Source organism: Aphelocoma coerulescens, chromosome 9 (assembly GCF_041296385.1).
Source record: "Aphelocoma coerulescens isolate FSJ_1873_10779 chromosome 9, UR_Acoe_1.0, whole genome shotgun sequence".
NCBI classification, from domain to species: Eukaryota; Metazoa; Chordata; class Aves; order Passeriformes; family Corvidae; genus Aphelocoma; species Aphelocoma coerulescens.
In genome coordinates this window covers 22,015,502-22,038,726 of record NC_091023.1, presented here as the reverse complement: position 1 = coordinate 22,038,726, position 23,225 = coordinate 22,015,502, and the positions used below count along the sequence as shown (strand labels likewise).

Sequence of the window (23,225 nt, the reverse complement as noted above, 5' to 3'; positions counted from 1 at the left end):
CAGAAAAACTGGATGTAAGAACAAGGAAAAAACGTGTGTCTCCCCTGAGGAAGAACAAAGTAAAACCTGGCCCAGCTCCAAAGAGTTTTCCAAGCGTGAGGCAAGGAGCAGCACCCAGCCAGGCAGGGTGCAGGAGAAGGATTTTGGGATCCAGCTGTGTCAGGCACACCTGGGTCAGGCACAGCCCCATGGGGCACTCACTGCTGCTCCTGCTGAGGGTGGGAGGTGGGAAATAGGGCACAGGGACAGCCAGCTCTGGGACCAGCCAGGCATGGGATGTGGTCACAGCCACACTCGGCTGAGGGAGGCACTGCCCCAGCCTCGCCAAGCCCTGCAGTCAGATGTTTTATGACATCTGAGAAAACATGACTGGAAAAAAATGTTCTCTAAGGCCCAGCCTGTTTTTAATGCATTCAATGTAATGCAAGCAGGAGTATGACTCTTGCTGCCTTAAAAAATAGGGTTGTAAGTCCTTTGAAGCTTTTTTTCCTCACCATTTTTTTTTTAGCAGGTGAAAAACTTTGTGTTCTGTGAAAGGCACAGGAGCTTGCTGGACAAAATGGGAAATGCCCCACATCAGGATATTTCAAAAGCAATGCTGCTATGCATTGAGAGAGCAAGGCAGAAAATGGGTTACAGGTCAGAAAAAAAGAATATGAAAGGAAGGCAAGTAGGAATGAAAAAGGAACCTGGATTTTTGCTGGCCGAACTAAATTTCAAACACACACACAACCTATAGACACATAAAAATGTGTTTATACATCAGAATGGAGAATGTGAGCTCTGCTGTTTATCTTGATAAAGAACAACAGCACCACTGCAGGTTTGTCCACTCTTCAGCACCAGGAGATGTGGTCACCATTATTCATTTGGAAGAAATGAAGTTCAAGGAGGTGACCCTCACAGCCCATGGACACACAACCAAAAATCAAATTGGAAATGCTCAGAAATACAAAATTGGTGATCCTGGGAAAGATAAAACAAACCACAGGTATATTTCACTTTATTTATTTGTTCTTCATTTTGATAGCACAGCTCAAATCACACTTGGTAATGAGATCTTACAAATCTTTCCCCTGCTCTGGGACAAAAAGCAAAAACCAGTCATGCACAAGGTATTGAATGCATTCACATCAAGTATGTTGTACGTCGGGGTTTTGAACATCATAAATATGAGAACATTAAACCAGCTGGTTTTGGTTTTTCTTTTAATAACATCTTTGTTACAGATCATAGCAGCTTAAAAGGTTGAACTCAAGTTTACCTACTTCCAATATTTTTATTTTTAAAAGTTTCTAGTGAAGTTTGGTAAGAGATTAAAAAATATAGAGGCCCAAACACTACAAAATAATGTTTTTAAGCATTTCTATTTAGTTTGTAGGGCTTAAAACTCACAATGGCCTTTCTGCTTTGGTTGGGAATGCAGTTCTGGAATTACGTAGATGAAAGTTAGGAAATCAAATTCATTTGTGATTTTTATGCATCATGAAACCTCCTGAAAGAGGTCTGGGCTTCCAGAAATGTTGAACACCCATCCTTTAAGAGGTCTTCAGCTAGGGATACAAAATCTCCATTTATTCCTGCAAATATTAGCCAAAACCCTGTGTACCCACTAATACAGGTCTCAGGTTCAAGAAGGCAGGATAAGAATGACTGTAAGTTCTATTATGCAAGTTGATTTTGCTTTTTCTTTTAAAAGCTTTCATCTGAATGCCTTGATGGCCATCAGGAACAAGATATTTCTGCAATCAAGAGGTAAAGTCTAATTGTAGAAGGGGAAGAAAAGCTACCTACAAAAGGTAACTAGCCATATCCACTGATTTAAGATAAGAAGACAAATTTATTGGATGTCTCCTCTGAGAAGACTCTACCATGCACAGGTGAAGTATTGCTACAAACACTTGCTCTGATCCAACAACATGCAAAGTGCCCTAAACTGCTTTGCAAAATAACCAAGGGCTGAAGGTGCAAGATAACCCTGAGGAAACGCTTGGAGATGTAGGAAAACCCAGGAACAAATCCAGGTGTTGTAACACAGATTAATTTTAATCCCTTGCTATCAGGCATCTGCTTTCTGTAACCCTGGGTCAGCTTCTAGAAGCTTGGAGCAACACAGCTGGAAAGAACCCTAAATTTTCAATTTGGGGCACGGGGACTGTGTGCAAAGCAGAACAGAGGAAAGGAGGAGGAAAGCTGGGCTGGGACTAACACTTACTTCAAGGTTTACACTGAATTTGCTCAGTGTCTTGTGAGGCTGTGCACTAAAGGTCTTTTTAGAGCTGTGACTCAGACCTCTTTTTCCATGTTGTAGGATTCCTCAGGTATCTCTGCAGCTATCAGGTGTTAAACCATAGAGCTGCAAGATCAAAGTAGTCCAGATGCTTTGACAGAAGTAGTTAATACTGTACATCACATCCACGTGCTGCTGTGATCTCAGGCATCACACCAGGCTGCTGGCAGCTTCGTAAACACGTTCACTCCAGTTATGAACTTACCACCATTTCTTGTGCCAAGACTTTAATGTGCTTCAGTGCATGAAGGAAATTTACAACTGACTCCATGAATATATATATATATATATATATGTATATACATATATATATATTCCAGCTCTCCCTTTCATTTCAGTTAAAAAAAACCCAGCAGCAATTATATTTTAGGTTCATAACAGATATTTATAACTTAGCTATAAACAAATGCTGAGCTAAAGTTTAGCAGAAAGCTCGCAGGAAAACTTAATTACTGTAAGATTTATAGGAATATTAACCATTTTTTTCCAGTACTACAGTTATACTATCTTTTAATGACAGTAGATATAAATTACATCTTTTCTGACATGGGTTTAGTCTTTAAGTGGGAAATTCAGGAAGAAGCCTGTTCTTATAATTCAGTATAGTGATTTTTTTTTTTACTATTTTAGTCATAGTTTAAAGTCAGGTAAATGTAGCTGTTTCCATATAAAGGGAAAGGACTCTGGAGCAGATTAGTAACTTGTCTTTTGAATGGACATAACTTTGGTTGCTGTCTGTTTAAAGCATACAATCTATGAAGTTGTGTTTATGGAGAAAAGGAGGAAAGGGCTTAAATCCAGACAAAAAGTTTGAATTCTTCTGTTAACTGGGTTTCTTGATCAAAGCTTCTGCTGATTCAGATTAGCACTTGGCTGCTCTAATTCTACCCAGTCTTTGTAAATGCTAAACGGAAGAAGAATCTGGGCCACTGTTGAAAAAGCTTTGCTTTGTGATCTCTGTGTGAACTATGCAGGGAATGAGCTTTGGCCTGCATGACTGAGCTGACATCCAGGCCTTGTCTCTCTAATGGCTTTTCTTAATACACACAACCACCTTAACAACCTGATGTTTCTAGGAAGCTGTGATTCAGCAAAGCCATTCTCCTATTTAATTTAAATCCCAGTGAAAGTGGACTGTTCTGTATGTATTTTAAATGTCAGAAGGCAGTTTGATCTACCAGTACCTGATGGGTTTTTTTGAGAACTTTTCAAAATACTGCCATAAGGAATGCTTTAATGAAATTGCCTTTGTCATGATCTCCAAGGGCTAAGAAGCTTCACCTTAGGATTCCTGACAGGAACCAGAACAGAGGGGAGCAAACGGCTCAGCAGGATCTGAGCCCAGCAGCATCCCTGATGTGGGACAGGCTGCTCTGAGCCAGCTCTTGGAGAAGGATGGAAAGTCAAAAGCCATGGGAGCTGTTGAGTGCCTGTCAGTCACATTCACATCCGTGTGCTTCACTCAAGCCTGAGAATTCAGCTTCACAGCTCCTTTGTGAGGAAGGAAATTACTCCTTCCCTTGGCAGAAGTGGGGTGTAAGGAGATGACATTGTTCTCCTGGGGTCCCACAGGAAGTCTGGGGTAAAGCTGAGGATGAATTTAATCTCCCACTCTCTCCTCTGTGCCTACGGGCTTTGACACCACCTTCATTTCTGCAAGCTGTGAGCAGCCTGGACAACAGACAGTCACAAAGTGGTTTCACCCCCCTGTCCTGTCTGTCTGAACTTTACAGGCTGGCTCAAACTGTACAGATTTGCTGCCCAGTAGTGAGATCACCTTACCTAGAGCAGTCTACAAGAGAGACAAAGCTCAGCTGCAAAGCTCAGATTTAAATCTTCTGTATAGATTGGAGCCCACTTCTATTTGCTTGCTCCCCTCCTTTCACCAAGCAGGAAATACAATAAAAACTACAAGCACAAAAGAAAAGTCAATAAACAAAAACTTCTACTACTAATTACAAACATTAGTGCAAACCACACAGCAGATTATTTGTAGTAAGGTCAGTATTTTCTGTAAGGAGGTTGTACAAGTGAGGCTTTAAACACAGATGAAGTCACATTCTTTAGCCAAATAAGTAGTCAGCTTTGGAGGTCACTCACATAGGAAACCTGGATTCTGCTGCTACATATAATATTTTATCTTACCTATTTGTGTGTATGCTATCATACTTTTTATTGAAAATATATTTCGTCCTGTATTTTTTTTTAAATATAAATAATTAAAAGGCAGTAAAGACCAAAGTCCAAAGCTGAATTACAGGTTTGGCTAAAAGACTCATCTAGAATTGTTTTAACTGTCTAGAAGAGCTTTTTTAAAAAATACTTTAAAAAATTTAAATGAGCCGTTTGTCTACGGCAAAAAGCCAACACCTAAATTCATGCTTGTCATTCAAATGCAGGGCCCTGCTGTCCAAGGTGAGTGTTCTCACTGTGGCATCAGATGCTCAACACTGCTGTAAATTAGCTCACGTTTCTACATATTCAGAAGCAGATGTAGGTGTTAGGCTTTATCTCACATCACTTGAAAGGCAGGGCCTTTGTACCTGATTAAGAGTCAAAGCTTGAAAGTTGCAGCCGGGTAAGGATCCTGCAGGACTGCTGATCTCCCTGCTCAACAGGTGTTTATGTTTGGCAATAGTTATCTGGGAGAAGGTGAAAAAAAAAATTGAGGTTTGAAAAAAAATACTTTACTGGGCAAGGCCAATGGAGCTCGAAAACGCTGCAGTTAGTGGTCTGTACCCCCAGCAGCTGCAGCCGAATGGAGAAGTCAGAATTCGGAAAAGTGCACTTTTTGATTGTTTGCTCTTCTGCCAGAACAGACACCAGAGCCACACCTTCAGAGGTTCTCATCCAGCCACTTGATGTAGCTGTTCCTGGTGTGCACGCCGGCGGAGAAATCCGTGGGCCACACGGTGAAGATCATGCAGCCGTGGAAGCAGTCGTGGAAGTGGTCGAGGGTGACGGGCACGCCGGCGTGCTCCAGGCGCTTGGCGTACATGGCGCCGTCGTCGCGCAGCACGTCGTTCTCGCAGGTCAGCACGTAGGTGCGAGGCTGCCGCGCCAGCGTCGCGTCGTCCGCCAGCAGCGGCACCGCCCGCACGTCCAGCAGCGCCGGCAGCTGCTCCACGATCGCCGCCGTGCCCGTGGTCTGCACGACGGGCTTGTAGCTCTTTTTGAAGGACGCGGGCAGCAGGGACGTCCAGTTGAGGCGCGCCCGGAAGGAGAGAGCCCGGCCGACGTTGAGCGCGGTGTGGTTGTTGATCAGCAGCTCGTGAGCCAAGTCGTAGTTGCCGTTGAAGTAATCGATCCAGTAGTTGATCATGACGTAGCGAGGAAGCACGGGCATGTTCATGTTCTGCTGGTAAGAAGGTGTGTTGAAGTCGAACGCCTGGAGGACTGGATAAATCAAGGCCTGCAGTTTCGGTCTGACGGTCAAATCCTCTTCTTTGCTAAGCTGTGCGAAAAACGCAGGAAGGAATTAAGGTTGCGAGGAAAATAAACATATATCAATGTGGAACTTTAGAAAAGCAAACATTCCTTTGACAATTTTAGAGTGAGTTCTGCTCTTATACAGGTAATGTGGCTGTTTTGTCTGAAGCATCAGCAGCTTTATCTTTTTCTCCTCTTGTAAGATGGCCATTAGGGCAGACCCAGCATCCTGTTCTCAGCAAAAATCAGTGACACAAGTGTTTTTTTGAAGGGAGTAAGAAGAAAAAAACATGTAAAATGTAAAGTGGCATTTCTCTAACACAGTGTCCAGTTGAACAAGTGGCAACAGAAGGATTTCCTGAATCAAAGCAGCTACTCTTGTTTTTAAGAGCTTTTCACGCATTTTTCTTCCATGAATTGATCTAATTGGGCTTTTTTTTTTTTTTCAGCCAGTGCAGATTGATGGCATCCAGAGTTTCTTCTAACAAAGGCTCACCTGGTGCAGAAGCACCTCCCTGTGTCTGACTCGACCCTGCCAGCTGCATTTGATTTCAGCCTATCAATTATACATTTGGTGCCCCCTGACTGCCTTACTGGAAGAGTCAGCAAACTCTTTGTTTCATCTTCTACACAAAATACCCAGTGTCCTATCATGTCTCATCTTGTTTAAAAGGAATTATGCATCAGGAAGTCGAATTAGGAATGCTCTTTCCAAAACACAGTACTATCATGTTTATCAGTCCTCAATATTGAAACTTTTATTGTAATTGTCTCTTATTAATTTTTCCACCCTAATTCAATACTGCAAGGTTGTCATGATAATTAGTTGTCTGGATATGGTATCTGCTTTCTTATCACTAATGGTTATGGCAATAGGAATAAGTTAGTAATAATAATATTTCATTCAACCATGAAAAATATTATTACTTGCCTCGGGTTTCTTTTAAACTCTTTACTAGATCAAATTCAGATTACATTTAAACTGCAGATACACAAAAGAAATTTCCTTAAAATTGCAAAATGCTACAGGAAGACAATTTAACAGAAGAATTAAGCTCCTTTTACTGTATATTTTGTCCTTTATTTGTATTTGAAAGAAATAAAAGCGCATTTCCAGAGACAATTATCTAAAAATAGGAAGCCATATTAATAAATTATGCCTACTTGGAAAAATAAGGAGTTCACCAGCAAAATGGGTTAAAAAAAGTAATTTAGCTACTTGCTCCTAAACTCTCGTCCATAACAGCTTGTGACTGGAGTAACACCTCACAACCTATGTGATTCATATGTGACTGAGTCCCTTCACAGAGGAAAAATGAGCAGATTCTGGCTCCCTACCATTCTTTTTTTAGGGGTTTTTAGGGATGGCACCTCACTTTGTGATGGTGCAACACAAAGAATCTGTCAGCCTCTCTGAGCTGGGCTGCTGAAGTGCAATACACAACACACAGTGGATGTTACCTGCTGGCACACAGCAGCTGCCAAATTCCCTCCTGCACTGTCCCCAGAGATTGCAATTCGGCTGGGGTCCACTGAATACTCAGCTAAGACATCAGGCTGCAGGAAATGCTTTGTTGCACGAAGAGCATCGTGGTACTGCTCGGGGAAGCACACCTCAGGCACCAGCCTGTATCTGCAAAAGAGAAGGGATGAGAAACAGTTCTTACCTCTGCTTTATTGTACCTCTCCTTTAGGATTTTCATGTGATATAAGATAGCCCTTACTGGAAATAAGTATTTCATTAGGATAAATACTGCAAAAAAAGTAGGAGGTGTGTAATATGTATGCAAGACTTAATCTTATAATTAATGTTCTAATTTGGAAAAATTAAAATGAACCTGCTAAACATGAATAATACCAAGATAGTATAAAACTGTGCAGCAGTTTTCCTAGGATTTCCCAATGTAGGATTTCATCATGCATTATAAAAATCAATAGTTAAAACACCCTTGGCAAGGGAGTCATTACACTCTGCCTGGATTTGATCCAAATTCCCACCTTAACAAATACGAGGGAGAGTAAATCATACACGCTCAACACGTTCCTGTTTGGCTGAGCCAAACTCCTGAGCTTCCCAAATTTTTACTGATGTCAGGAGAGAATGAGCCTTGCTATCCCTCTGTGCCATGAAATGAACAATAGCCAAGAAATAAAGTAATGCCAATTTGCTCCAATGCAACAGATTCAACAATTCCTTTATCAAGAAGAGGAGCAGAAATACCCCCCTTGGGCAGGTGGGGAGATGGAAGCACAGACAGAGCAAACAGTCTGCCAGGAGGAGCCAGCAGCTGAATCCCAGACATGAGGTTTTCTCAGCTTCTACATAACAGTGCAGGAGAAGTCTGTATTTACTGAATAATTTGAAATCCAAGAGTTGTTATTAGGCCTTATGGTACAAAGCAAAGTTTGCAGCTCTTCAAACTACAGATTTTACACTTTCTCAGTAGAGCTGAGCAACCCAAAATTCGGTTCTCTGATTCAAAGCATCTTTAGATTGTAAACTAAAGAAGTTTCATATTGCAGAATAAATTTTAAACTTAAGATTACAACTTTCAAACTCCAATTGTGACCTGCTGTCAGAAAGCAAGATGTATCTTGTATGTACAGGAATCTGAGAGTGTCCTTTGGGAACTCCTTGCAAAAATGCGTAACAGACCGTGCATAGATTGTGAAAGTGAGATGTGCAATTAGACCAATGAGGAATCTAATTAGACTTGACTAAGTGAATGCAAACACCTTGATTAAAGGATATAATTGTTAAGGAGAAGAGGTAATAGTAACTCAGAGCAATAGGCAGAATGATACCAGCATAAATCATAATAGGAATAATTAGGAACTTTTCAATATTGTGATTGCTTCTTGTCTAGAATAACCAACAGCTGCTTTTATAGCTTTCCTTGCTTCTAATAATAAAAACCAAAACAGTAAAAAAAAGTAAACCAACCCCCTCCCAGCCCTTTAAAGTACACCATAATAAGCATTAAATGAGTACTATCAACTCCATATAATTAAGTTGCAATTAGATCCCAAAGCTTGCTATGTAATGAACTGCAGGTGGGAAACTTGAGTAATTCTATCAAGTGGTTGGGTTTGCAAAAGAAAATACTGAAGTTGACAATAAAGATGGGAACAGTACCAATCATGTTGGAGTCACCTAGGTAATGTATTTAGCTAATCAAGAGGTTTGTTTGCCTTGGAATTCTTCAACATCTTAAAAAAGCAGCCCTGCTTTTCTGTTGTCTGGCAGTCTTCTGCTCTTGAGGGAAGCACAAGGCTTAAAAGAGAAGACTGGAACAGTGGGAGACTGCGAGAGCAGCAGGGAACTGCCAGACCCCACAGTGTATTCTAAAATAATTAGAAACCCAAGTGATTTCTGATACCATTCCAATTTGTTGCAATTTTAAAAGGATAACGGTATCAGACTGGTATAGAAAATTACTGCCCAAGTTAAAGCCTTATACAGAAGCCACTAGCAAAGGAGAAGCTAAAAGAACTATGTTACATATTTCTAATACCTTAAAACTACTTGATCAGTTTTAGATTACTCACTCAACAGAGACAACAACAGCGTTCAGAGATTCAGCCATGATTCTGCAGAGATTGTTGTAAAGGCTTGTTCCTGGAAGGGAAGGACATGGTGTTAGGGACATGAGAGTCAACAGTCACAAAGCTGTCCCTAAGCTTTCTCAGAAAACGTACAGCCATCACACAAATACAAACAAAGTAAATGAGATCAGCCTGCAACTGATCAGTTGTCAAATCCATACTATAGCAGAGGGAACGTAATTCATGCCTTCAGAATCCTGCAGTCTAATGCTTCCTTCCTCATCTGTTTCTTGGTGACTTCAGACATGTCATTTCACCCACCTATTGCAATTCTCTCATTTGGGCAAAATCTAAGGTACCCCGTGGTTTGGGGGCATTAACATCCAGAGAGAGTTATTGCTGTATGAGTCACTGCCTGTGGTTCATTTTATTATAGCATGCATTGCTTTGATTCAAGTGAGTTGCCCTATTAATGTCAGCTGAGCTACTCATTTAAGGGAGGATTAATCACAGCTATCCTATTTATCAGAGGACTGATCATCTTTAATTTTATTCCTTTCCAGTTACTTAATTGCTGGTTCCCAGTACTATAAAATATACTAGGACAGTAAACACTTTCTAAAATATCCAGTCTTAGAAGCTAATATTTAGGTGTAGCAATTCTGTCATTAATTTCTGCACCTTAGACTCAGGGATACATCTGACACAGCCAAGCTATTATCATCCTGACAATGTGCAACAATTTAATATAAACTTTTTGCACAACAAGAGTCATATGCCAACTATTACAGAACAAATGATGCAGGCAGGAGGTTAACAAAGATCCCTCAGGTAGGTCTAAGAAAACCCATCTCAAAGCACAATTCCTCTGTAGGAAGAGGAGTAAAATGTTTAACTGCTACAGGACAAAGACACTGGAATTTCCAAAGGGATGTGAAGGCCACATTTTAAAGTTATTTAGGAACCTAAATCTCACTTAAATCATGGTCTAAATGACTTGTACATACAGAGTCCAAATGCAATCAGTACAGTCGGTGTTTTGCATCATTTTGTAAAAATTTGTTAATGCTCTTTTTCTGGGCAGGAAGCTGTAGAATGTATCAGGGCTGTATGGACTTCAGGATGTCCTGGGAAGGATGGGGAAGGAAAAGGGAGAACACTCCTGCCAGATCTGGATCTCAGAGCAGCCACAGGAACCACATGCCCTTTCTCCCCCAAGGCTGTTTTCCTCCTGTACGATGTGGAAGGAAATCAGTGGTTACCTTATCACTGCCTATAGCTGTACCTCACTTCCTCTGATCCTATTTGTGGTTTCCAAGTTAACTGGAGTAAACAGCATTAATTTTCAAGGTAATTAGCTAGTGGTGGTTGTAGTCTCTAAAGAGCAAACCTTAGAGGAACCAACCTCTACCTGTTTCCCTCACGCTCCCGCTGTCTGTGCTCAGCAGTGTGTATTCCCAGGTAGGTGTTATTTAGGAACAAAACATTAGCAAAGCTGTTACATGCAGTGTTGATCAGTCACTCTTCTGCTAATTACTCTTTGAAAATGGGGCAAAGCCATGTAATTTCCTTATATGTAGCCACTGGAACCCGATCACCAAGGATTGACTTTTGCACATTACCTCAAAAAGCGGGGGACTGGCCAAAGCAGCCCACAGAGGCATCACAGAAATTTAACCAATAAGTTATTTTTTCCTCTCAGGGTTTAACAAAATTAACCTTTTGGTCCTTCTACAGCTCACATGCAGGTAAGATGTGCATTTCTGCTGTGTGTTCATGATACTTTTCTCCCTCTCTTCTTAGACTTGATCCACCAGAATGGAGATAGTTACTACTGAATTCAGGTACATCTTAGCAAAACTGTCTTTCCTGGCAGGAAAAAGAGCTTTTGGCTTTTCCTGCCGGGAGAAAAGCAGACTGGAATCCTATTTAATTACTGTCAGACACCTACTTGCACTTGCCAAGGCCCAGCCCCCTCCGTGGATGTAAACAACACTGCGCTTGAGGCTTTCATCTCCCTTCGCAGGAGGTTCAAACACTCTCACTTCCACACCGTCAAAAACAGCATCCGTGATTTTAACGTCTTCAGAGGACACATCCTTCAGCTTGTCAAAGGTGCAGATCAAATAATTCAGAACTATCAAGTGATGGCTGAGTCTCAGATAGTGAATCAGGTGACACTAGTGGGGGGAAAAAGAAAAGAAATTCCTGTTACTTCAGAGCATATCATATGCTACCACATTGACATTTAATGCAACTGCCTTCAAAGGGCAGGTCCTACACAATTCTTACAATATTCACTGGAAAGTAAGACTTTGTCAAGAACCTCTAATGCTTTTAAAGGTGTATTAAAACAAAACGCTGTCCATAGAAGATTTTCTGTGGTCAGAAAAAAGATCAAACCACGAGCACTTAGTGGATCACAACCATGAACGAGTACTCGGATCCTTTGAAAGATGTCTCGAAGGGGACAAACCTCGTGTTCCACTAGGGGACCTATGAAGCTCCTCAGAGTGGTGCCAGCAGAGGGCAATACTACACAGGCAATGGTTTTTGGTGGAAAAGTATCAAAAATGCAGATTATTTCTCTTGTTCCACCCCAAGCCGTAAGTCTTTCTACTTCTGAATTAAGAAAAGTTCCCGAGGATTGCAAAGAAATTTGGAAACAGGAATAGTCTTTAAGGAATATAATGGTGTTTTTTGGCTGGTCCTGTGTTTACCTGCTGATTTGAGAAGGATCTGAAACACTTGCCAAGAACAACAGTAGGTTAATGACACTTTTTTTCAACCCCAGAGACTCAAGTGTGTTACTTTTTTATGTGAATAAAAGACTGAAGTTGAAGAATGATCTGATCCTTCTGTCTCCTTATGGTAGAAGGAGACAGATTTTATCCCCTTTGGCTATCCAGGACTTTTGTTTTCATGTTTATTTTTAAGATTTTGCCCTGACTCGATTAGAAACCTGTTTCTCCCAGCAAACAGTACTGGGATTCAAGGCAGTTCTCCACTTGAAATGGTCATGACCTGCTTCCCACACATGACCTGCACGCTGTTTGCAGTCCATACCTGTTCCCATGCCCTCGAGGGTGCACGAGTGGTGGCAAAAGGGCAGCCAAAGGACTGCAGGGACTACAGTGGCCAGACTGACCATCTAAAAAAAAAAGTAGTGGGGGTCTTTCCCCTTTTGCAAAATTAATCTCTGTCCCAGTGATGAAGCTCAGAAACTGGGTAAGCAGCCAAGCCTTTTGTACAACTTTCTCAGTCAAGGCAACGGAGTTGGGGGGTAAATTTAACACATACACTTAAAATATACCTGTAGCAACACTACCAGCAGGAAAACTGTCAGCTGGGCCCTTTTATTTTATGTGCAAGTACCAAATACTTGGAACAAGAGGTGTCCTGTTGTATAGGGCTTTTCTAGACGTGCCCACTTTGCAGTTTGAATTCTGCCAGTCCCTGCTACAAAGAACCCAAGATGCTGACACAGAGTGAGCAGGGTCACCCAGGTACTGGTCTAACCACATTCACCTGCTGAAGAATAAAGAGTTGCCAGTTTAAGCTGTACAAAATCTGCACACACACCCCTCCAGAAGAAAAATTTTGAAACACTCAGCAGCCTCTGCCAAAGAAGATCTGTCTCCTACAGCCACATGTAATTACATGTAATTTTTTCTCTGTCCTAATTAGTTTGAATGTTAAAAAAATTGAAATATTTGCTTTCATTCAGGTGCTGTACAGAAAAGGCCCTGCACAGCTCTCACTGAAAACTGCTGTAGAAAAATGACAAGTTCAATATTCAAAAAAATCCCCCCAAATTTACCCCAAATACAATGGGCTGTTACGTGACCTGGGAGAGGAATACGCTTCCAAAACAAGAATTTACAAAAATTACTTTATTTTCTTGCTTTAACTTGTGGTAACATCACCCTGCTGAGTTGGTTTGGTAGGAATCCAAATTTTAAAATGTTTGCTGCTTTTTGGATGGAATATTATTTCTTCATACTGCAAGTCTTTTCTCTGGGAGAAGAAACAAAATATCCACCCAGCAGGAAGAAATGCTGAATTCACAAGGCTGTTTGTATCTCTGAGTTTCAGCCCATGTTTTTCTCCCACCATTACTTAAAATTCCCACAGGAAAACCCAGGACCAGTTTGAAATCTGAAGAGCAATACTTCTTTTAATAAATTGGCACACAAATTGTTGGGCTACCACTGATGTAACCACATAAAGGTCTGATCCTCCCTGTGCCCTATGGAAGCTCCCAGGGGACATAACCACTGGGAAGCAGTTTTAGAAATATTGCTAAAGAAAATAATGGTTTTGTAGATTTTATTTAGCCTGACTATGCTGCAATAGACATCTCGTTTTTGTTTTCTCCCACTTTAGTTTGCATTCTTTGTAGACAAGATTACCACATGTTCCCTGGAATTGGGACTGTTTTGTTTTCAAGGCTAGTTAGTGGTGTTTACCAAGAAGTGTTTTCCCCTGTTCTTCAAACCACAAAGCACCCTGGCCATCTGCAGGCTACCATGCTCTTTCATGCCTATTTCTCCTATAACAGACCACTCTTTCCAAGAATCTGTAATCCTGGAAGAGATGCTTTCTACATCAGGGCGCAAAGGCAACAGTCCTAATTATTTATCAGACATGGGCAGGTTTTTCTGCCAAGCATTTATCAGACAGAGTCTTTGTTAGTCAATCTGCCTAATCAACCTATTGGCTTGTTACTTGCAAGGCATTGGGATTGCACTTGTTGCTGGCAAAGAGCCAGTCTTGTCCAAAGTTCTCACAAACAATTTTTTTCCTTTCCTCTCGCTAAATATTAAAAAAAATATATATCATATCTTAGCAGTCTGTAACAATACTCCTGGCAGAAGATGTGGTTGGCCAGCTCTCCTCTAGGACTGCCTTGCCACTCAAAGTGCAGCCCTGCCCATCCTGATGCCTGTTCTTCCCTGGCACCTTTCTTGTGGTGCCACTGGAAGGCTCAGACCATGATCTTGCTGCACCAGCTCAGTACAAACCCAGCAGAGCCAGAGAAACACTAAACTTCAGCCATGGCATCATCTTACTGATACCCCAAGGCAGGAAAGAGGGAGCAGGGGAAAGGATGGGACCAGCCCTTTTGGCAGCAGCCCACAGCTGGATTGCCTTAAATCCAGTATAAAACTGGAACTGCTCATCTCATGTGAGCAATAATGGGTTTGATCTTTGCTGGTAGTTGTGATTTTTACCACCCTTCCAGTTAGAACCTGCAGGGCTGCTGCAGGTTATCAAATGTAACACAAATATATTTGGGAATTATGTGTCCGTGAGTGTGTGTGTCTATGTAGAAGAGAACAGAAGAGAAAAACAGTGATGTTCTCTGGTGAAAAGGCAGAGCAGACAGTGCTGTAATACTAAAAGCTAGCAGAAAGGAAGAGAAAGCATAAGGAAAATGGGGAAATAAAGAGACTACAGGAAAGAAAGAGGAGCTAGTATAAAGATGAAAAGCCTGTGGGCAACTGGCCCAGAACTGTTGTGCCAGCCATGGGCATGGCACATTGCTCACTCTGGGTCACAGCTGCAAGTTTTCCCACTACACCAAAAACTCCTTCTCTTTCACCAGGACATTCCCATGACTGAGATTTTAGGATAAGGACTATGCAGGGACTCACTAGAGACTGAACTGTTCAAGACTGACACCTTCCTTCTGGTAAATTCTTTGATAAGGGGTGCCAGATACTGAAAGATTTACTTGATGTAGGAGAAATTTTTCAGTAAATGAAGAAATGAGTCAGGGCTGTGAAAAAAGCAGGTAGAATGAACAAAGTACTGCACCAGTGAGGGACCATTACTTCACCTTTAATCACCAATATCTGTCCCTAAATTATATGGATTCTTCTATTTGCTCCTCAGCTGGCAATTTCATGAAGAATCCCACCTCCCTCGAGGACTTGAATTCCATACTTCTCATGTGTTCTGTATTGCAAAAAAAATAAACCAAAAGTTTTTGTTGCTAATGTCCAGCAACCTCTAACACTACTCAGCACATGGGGACTCTCTGTCCCCAGATGACTTCCTTGGCTAACCCTGGCTCTGACTTTTAGCCACGGAATTATTGCGACAGGTCGCGCTTGCAGCACACAGAGGCAACACCAGAGCCATCAGCTGTTCCCTCCAGTGCCCTCCCAGCTGGGCAGAGCCAAGGTCCTGCACTGACCTTTCAGGCTTCAGGGGATCAGGAACTGGGCAAACAGCTACAGCTCTTTTTACCTCCAGCACTACTTGGGACTGAGCCAAATCTCACTCATGACTCAACCGAGTAATGATGCTGGAACTGCAAGGCTGAACTGCCCAAAACTCAGCATCCTACCTTAGAAGACACAGAGACTATCGTCAGTTCTGGCATTGCTTTGAAGAACACGCTTCTATAAACACTAGAGACCAAAATGCCAAAGACAATGTCTGTAGTCAGTAAGAGATTAGTGAAAAATAAACAGGATCATTTCCACATTTAGCTGTGTGGGGAACAGACTGTTTTGTGTGCATTTTGGGCAGTTTACTCCATTTAAGGGTACTTTTACAAAATAATTTCTCAATGCAAGTGTCTTATTGCCCAGTAATGAACATGTCTTTTTAATACTATTAGATAAAGACAATTGTCAAAACAAGTGCTCTTAGTTGTATGAATTTCCTTTAGAACTAAAAGGAAACCAGGAAGACTGTTTTTCAGTTTATTAATTAAAAGCAAAATCTAGATTACATTTTAATGTAAGATTTTGTGCATGTACCTATTCAACCGTGATCATCTGCTTTTACAGCAACGTAGTTACCTGTTCCTGCAAACAGGGCTTACAGTGTGGTTCAGTTTCTGCTCAGGTGCCAGTGCTGTGAGACCTACCTGCCATAACTAAAAACCTGTTTTACTGTAAATCAGTTCTAAGGCTGTTCTTGCATCCAAAACCATCAACAACTTACTTCACTGGCTACAACTACGACTTACATCTGTCCAGAAGTCACACAATCCAAAATATGTGGGCAGAGAGAAATTAAAATGTTAGAAAGAACTAATGCAGTTTTCTTTACTCCTGAATGTTGATATTCCATGGTTGATTTTATTCCAAAAGTGAATGAATGGAAAAGAAGCACAAAGGGAAACACTTGGCTGACGAGGAGTTTTCTGCCCTGTACAGGTGCCTACCTTCTTCCATATACATCTATCTGATGGCCTCTATGCCAACCTGTTTATCCTTCCAAACCTTTGCTATCAGCTTTCCCAATTCCAAAAAAATCCCTTCTTCCTTGCCATGCACCAGAAGAGCAAGTGTCTTGACAGTGGTGACCAGAAATAATTTATTTCAAAGGACTTGAATAAACATGTGCTGCTCTCTTTCCTCCTCTAAGGGATAGTGGTTAAAAGGAGAAGCGAAAAACGCCTGTAATCGATACTGCTGTTACAGCAGAATTACGAAATGTTGCTCTGGACACTTTTAAACACACACCACTGAAACAATAACTATGGTTAAATCTATGGCTCAATCTCATACTTAGCATTATGTGGCTTCCCAAATTTCAGTGAAGCTGAGTTCTGATGTACCTGTATACATAGATACGAATACTAGTTTTTAATTTCTGATCTCAAATTGTTATATCACAGTTTTATGTAAAAATCGTACCATGACCCATTTCGAGACAGGTGATGGGCAAATTACCCTTTCTCAGGTAAGTATTTTCACATCAATTCATTAATATCATTAAAGTCTCAGTTTCTCTGTTTTCTTTCCAGGGCAGCACAGGGCATTAAAAAGGGCACAGGTACAAGCCTCTGAAAAGTCATCTCAGTTTTCAGCTTCTTCCCTGGAATTTTTGTGACCTCAGATAAGCACTCCATCTCCTCCTACCTCTGTTCCCCCCCAATGTAAGACTAGGATAACAATATCAGTTCCTTTCTGTAGTATGTTTTGAAACCTACCTAAAGAAACTGCCCTATAAGCATTATGCACTTTTTAAACCATGTGATTATACTTGAACGTTTGTTGGAGTCTCACACTGAGCCAGGACACTGACTCAGTCCCAAGCTTGTAAAGAAATTTGTAGCTGACTGGGACAAAGCTACATGCAAATGTAAAAACCTTATCATTAGTATGCTGAAAGTCAGTGACAGCCCTGTTGTGTTTTAGTCACAGTGACTATTAATGCACTGAGCAAACACACACATTATCCCTAACAAGAAATGGTCACACTTAATCATCAGAGTCTTGACAAACCTATTTCAAAATAAGCAAAAGACAACTAATTGCATTTGAAGCATGTGATGTTTGTAGGGGAAAACTAGATTTTAAAATTAGAAAGGTATTTCTGTCTGCTATCTATATCTGTCAGATCTATAAGGCAAAGTAATAAACAGCAAGCTGAAGTACATTCAGAAGTGGGTGAAAGTTCAACAGTCACACTGAGAGAAATGTTAAACCATTTGGCCTTGACATAGCTGATAGAGAAAGAAAGAGGAAGCTGAGCTCTAGGAAAGGACATACACTTTATTATACATACACACATAAAAGCTGTCTAACAAAGTAAATATGCAAGCTTAACCTTCACAGTCCCACCTTCAGTTCACAGAGCTCCTTCCTAATGGCAGTCATTTACTCCCAGCTGTGCTGCCTCAGTGTAAGAAAGACTTCTGAACATTTGGGAAGCACCTTCTCTTTCTCTCCAGAAATGAATGCCCCAAGGCTCACCTGTTGTGTGACTGGGGCACCTCTAACAACTCACCTCCTTTATGCTTCTGTGTAAAACTCACTTGTCCCTTTGGTTTGCAACTGATGTTACAGGAACTGTTACTTGCTTAGTAGTTTTTCTCACTGTAGAAGTTTTTATTCCTAAGGCCAGAGAGAAAAACAACTAAGAAATTACCATGTTCCCCTAACAAAGACTTCCCCGCCCCAGAGAGTGGGACAGATGTGGGCACCTCAGCCTGGCCAGCACCCTGCTCCAGCTGCCACCCACCAGGCTTTGTCCTGCCAGCTCCTGCTGGGATTATGACCTCTAGAGTATCTCAAAAGATATACTCTTCAGCCTCCAAGCTAGAGGCACCAGAATGCATCCATGCCCAACATAACACATAAACAAACTGCATGTGTACCTGAGGCAGCAGCAATACACATATATATATAGTGACAGTCATACCATTTTCTAAAGATAGGTCTCCTTCAGCCAGAGGTTCTGGCCTTGATGCAGGTGCTCCTGGACAAACCATGACACTGTGTTTTTGCAGGCAGCATGCTGGGCAGGCACCACGGCCCTTCTGTCTCTAAGTATCAATGAATCTGGGCACCTGCAGTTCAGTTACTTGAGTTAAAAACACGGAGGAAGTGAATATCAAGCCATAGATTTTACTGCAGAATCAATGCTATTGTATTGCATAATTTTCCTATCAGACATACAGGAGGGTATACAAGTGATCAGGTTTTTTAATCCTGTACAGCAAACGGGTTTTATCATTTCATCCTAGAGGCATGCTTTGATTCAGCTATACAATTGGACCATAAGATGTCCCAGGGGATCAGATGAGTGATCTGTTTAGTCCCAGCCTCTATCTCCAAAGCTGGCAACCAGAGAAGCTATTCAGGCAGAATATACAAGTTTGGACACTGTGTGGTCCACTGTCCTCACGCTTCCCACTATCCACCATTACTGCATTAAGAACGCAGAAGGTACATTCCCACCTAGTCCATTTCATGAGCCCTCTGTTCATTAACTCCTTTAATCCTTTTTTGAAGGGATCGTCATCTGCTCAAAACACAAGCTTTTGCACATTTCAAAACAACTCAGTAAATGGAAACTAAAAACAAAACAACTTTCATATACATAGTGCCTTACATCAGTCCTGACCATGACTGATCAGTCCTTGTGAAAGATCAGATAATCCTATAAGAAAACAAACTTCACAGCTAATGCCATTATCAGAAATTTTGCCATATCTGTTCTGTTTCACGTCAGCATAAAAACACTGGCAGAAAATAAGGGAGAAACCATTAAGTGACAACTACTTTGTGACAAAAAGCAAGCATTCAGAGAGTTTTCTTTAGTAATAAAGACTCCGAATCAAGACTGTTTAATAACTGAATAACTGTTTCCCTTATGCATACGGAAGGGATCAGATTAAAACCCACTAATTCCCCCTTCCTGACCACGAGCCTGCAAGTCGCACACCAGACCGAGCGCCATGCGGTGAGGCTGTGCCGGGAGCCCCGGACACCGCTGGCATCCGGCGCTGCCGAGCGGCGCTCGCCGGACGGACGGACGGACACCCGGACGGACACCCGGGGCTGCCCCACCCGGGGCTGCCCCGCCCGGCGCTGTCGCCGCGGAGCCAGAGCATTAGAGAGGGACCCGAGTCCGCTTCTCCTCCTGCACGCGGGACCGGTCGATGCTGCGGGACCGGCCCCAGCTCCGGCCCGCCGCACACGCGATGTCACCGACTCGGGGACGCCCCGCTCGGCTCCAGCCACAAGGCAGCGCGGGGCGGCCGGGCCGGGAGGGCTCTGCGGGGGCCGCTCCCGCTGCGCGGATGCCCCGGGCCGTCACCGTTACCGCGCCCGCGCTCCGACCGCCTCCGGTACCGGCGCGGGGGATGTCCGCCCGCCTCCGCAGAGCCGGAGTGCCGGGGCCGCCTTACCGTCTGCTGCACCGCCCGGAAGGTGGCATCCAGCAGCATCAGCTTCCAGGGGTCGGACACGGCGCCGGGCAGCGGCAGGTACACGTAGTAGGCGGACAGGGCGGCCAGCGCCGGCAGCAGCACCCAGGCGGCCCGCATCGCCTCCTCCGCGCCGTGTGCGGCCGCCTCGCCGCGCTCCCCGCGGGGCGCGCACCGCCCCCGGGCCGGCCTCCCCCGGAGGAAGTCCCGGCGCTTCCTCCCGGGCCGCCGGCCGTGTGCCCGGCCCGAGCCGAGCCCAGAGCCCGCCCGGCGCCGCCCCTCCCGGGCCCGCCCGCCCCGCGGAGCCGCCGCGCCCCGCGGAGCCGCCGCGCCCCGCGGCCGGGCACGCTCGGCAGCCGCGGCCCCGGAGCATCGCAGCGGCCCGAGGCCCGCCCGAGGCTGCCGGGGACGGGCGGGGGGGCCCCGGGAAAAGGGGCTGTGCAGACACACCAGGCGTGGGATGACGGAGCTCGGCCAACAAAGGCATCCACATCTGCAGTGCTGCCTCCTGGCACCCCATACCCACTGCTGACCCACTCCTGGCACCCCGTACCCACTGCTGACCCACCCCTGGCACCTCGTACCCACTGCTGACATCTCTTACCCACTCCTGGCACCTCGTACCCACTGCTGACCCACTCCAGGCACCCCGTACCCACTGCTGACATCTCTTACCCACTCCTGGCACCCTGTGCCCGCACCTGACCCCTGTACCCACACTCAAACCCTTTGCCCACCTCAGGCTGAGTGGTTCTTTGGGGGCTGACCTGGCAGCAGCCAGACCAACCCACAAACCACCAGTTTCAAGGAATCACAGAATGGTTTGAGTTGGAAGGGACCTTAAAGACCATCTCGTTCCAAACCCCCTGCCATGGACAGGGACACTTTCCACTAGATCAAGTTGCTCCAAGCCCCGTCCGACCTGGCCTTGAGTTTCATATTTAGGAGTTGTAGCAGCAGAAGATGTGCGTGGTGGCAGCTCTTTGCCAGCAGAGAACGGGAACATCAATGTTCAGGTAGGGTTTGCCCTTCTCCACTGAGCCCAGAGGCTGAGGAGGTGAGATGAAGGCTGTAACATGGATCAATTCAAGTCAATTCAAAAGGATCCCAGATTCAAGGTGTTTCCAGGAACTCAGGGACACCTTTATTTTAACAGAAGAAACTGTACTGTTTTGCATTTAACACATCACAAAACGACTCCAGAAAGATTATTTGTTTAATAGATGTTTATTTTGTAATTTTGTTTTGGAATGGGAGTTTGTTGGGGGTTTTATTTTTTACCGTGGGTCAGTAACAAATTTTGGTTTAACACAGGAATATCTCTTGTACCTAAGACAGGAAAAAATTTTAAATAGATTTTTTTAATCTCAAACACTATAGAGTTAAGCCTTCACACAAATCACTACTTAGTCACAGTCCTATCCTCAGGAAATTAAAATATTTATTTAAATAGCCAGATTCACGTACATTATGAATCTAATACAGAAAAGAAATAAAATAATGAGCGCCAAATTTAACAATGACAATAATTTAAAATGAATTAATAATACAAAAATTCACATAGAAACATAAATAGGGATCGGGAAAGCAGAAATTTCCTTTAAAATTTGACAAGAAAAAATAATAAAAAAAAATGTTTCTAAGAAGTAAAAGGTCAGCTTTTGGTCTGGCTTTCCTGGAACTGAAGCACCACCTCGCTGATTCTAAAGGTTGTAGAAGAAAGTTTCTGGAATTTGTGAGGAAGTCAGACCGTCTTTAGGGTCTTTAAAGCATCTTTAACCTTTTTTAATAACAACAGCAGATGGATTTTCTGATTTCACAGTCTGTTGGGTAGACTACAGAAGGGAAGAAACAAGCTTTGCCAAGAAAGCAGCATAAGGTAAGTTCCTGAGGTCTCCAGATTTTTATACAAAGTTGTACCTTTCTGTATTATTTTGTGCTCACGCCTTCTCTTTTACCTTGTGCTCTGCTCCCCTGCCTCCCTTGCTTTGCATACTCCCATTCCCTTGCTTTCCCAAGCTCCTGCCCCTAAAACCCACACCCAGCATCCTGAGTGTAATAATTGATACCCACCTCTTCCAACAAAACTTACTGTTCCCAAACCTCTGGCAAAATTGGATCCCACTCCTGTCTCAGCTACTTACATCCTCAAAATAGAGAGAAGAAAGGTTGGGTGGGATTTCTCTGAGGTTTCTCATGCTGCCACATACATTCTCGTGCTTGATCTCTCCCTGTCCTCACAATTTGAAAACTGCTGCTCTGGCTCAACTGAATTAACGGCTCTTTGAGGAATCTCTTGTTTTCCAGGCGCTTAAAAAGAAGTCAGTTGGTTGGGAAAAAACCACCACCACCAACAAACCACTGTGGTTTGAGAAAGATCCCTTTGTTTAAAAAAAATAGAAAAGAGAGAAACTAAACCCCGGAATGCTTGCAAGACATCTAGGGGCCAGCAGTTTACTTATGTAAACTCACACCCCGAAGCCAAGAAACAGGTGCTGGACTGCCGACTTCCCGGGATAACACAGGGCACCACGGTCTCCTTGGGCCTCCTGGGGTTCCATCAGCTTCTCTGATGTGGCCTCCTTGTCTTTTTTCCACAGGTATGAGATCCCTGCTCTCACATAGCTGTCGTGTCAGGATTTATTTAATGATTTAATCTCCTGAAACTTTCTCCCTGTGGGTGTCGCTGCTAGAGGAAACTATTTAACTACAAAGGAAATGTTATACTCCTGGGTTACCGATGCCTGTGTAACTGGAAGGAATGGCAAGTTTCAGCTGCATGTTACATTTTACAGAACACAAAATAATGGGTGTGTCTATTTCAGAGCCTTTTGTAAGGAAAGCACTTTGATGTTTAAATGTCAGACATATGAAGAATAGTAATTATTTTGTCATCGTTCCTGTGCTAATCTTTAGTGAGGATAAGTGCACTTGTTTGAAAGAAAAACTTAGCCACATTTTTTAAGTGATTACTACCTAAAATTTGTCTACGTTCTGTTCCTGGGACTCCAGGTTCACCAGAATAACCAAACTGCTTTATGAGATAATTTTGGATTTTCAGGTATATTAAAAAAATGGCTACTGCAAGTCACTCCCCATATACACAGGGACTCTCTATTTATGTACTGACCATTTGGGTATTGATTATATTATTTTTTAAACCTTGAACCGAGAAGTGATGTATCATATCACCTCTTAATCCCCTGTCCCAATAAATGTGGTTCTCCTGTCTTTGCAGGCACAATATTTTATACAGACTTTTTTTTTAAGATCTAGAGATTA

At 43.0% G+C, this 23,225-nt stretch overlaps 1 protein-coding gene across 1 annotated transcript; it reads right to left on the bottom strand.

The window, feature by feature from the left end:
- Positions 1–992: 992 nt before the first annotated feature.
- On the bottom strand, positions 993–20,190 carry NCEH1 (neutral cholesterol ester hydrolase 1). The gene is made up of 5 exons (XM_069023933.1): positions 19,926–20,190; positions 11,217–11,445; positions 9,269–9,338; positions 7,181–7,352; positions 993–5,744 (listed from the first exon to the last, which is right to left on the bottom strand). The coding sequence occupies exons 1-5, from the start codon at positions 20,061–20,063 to the stop codon at positions 5,127–5,129; spliced, it is 1,227 nt and encodes a 408-aa protein (XP_068880034.1). The 5' UTR covers positions 20,064–20,190; the 3' UTR covers positions 993–5,126.
- Between the last annotated feature and the right edge of the window lie 3,035 nt (positions 20,191–23,225).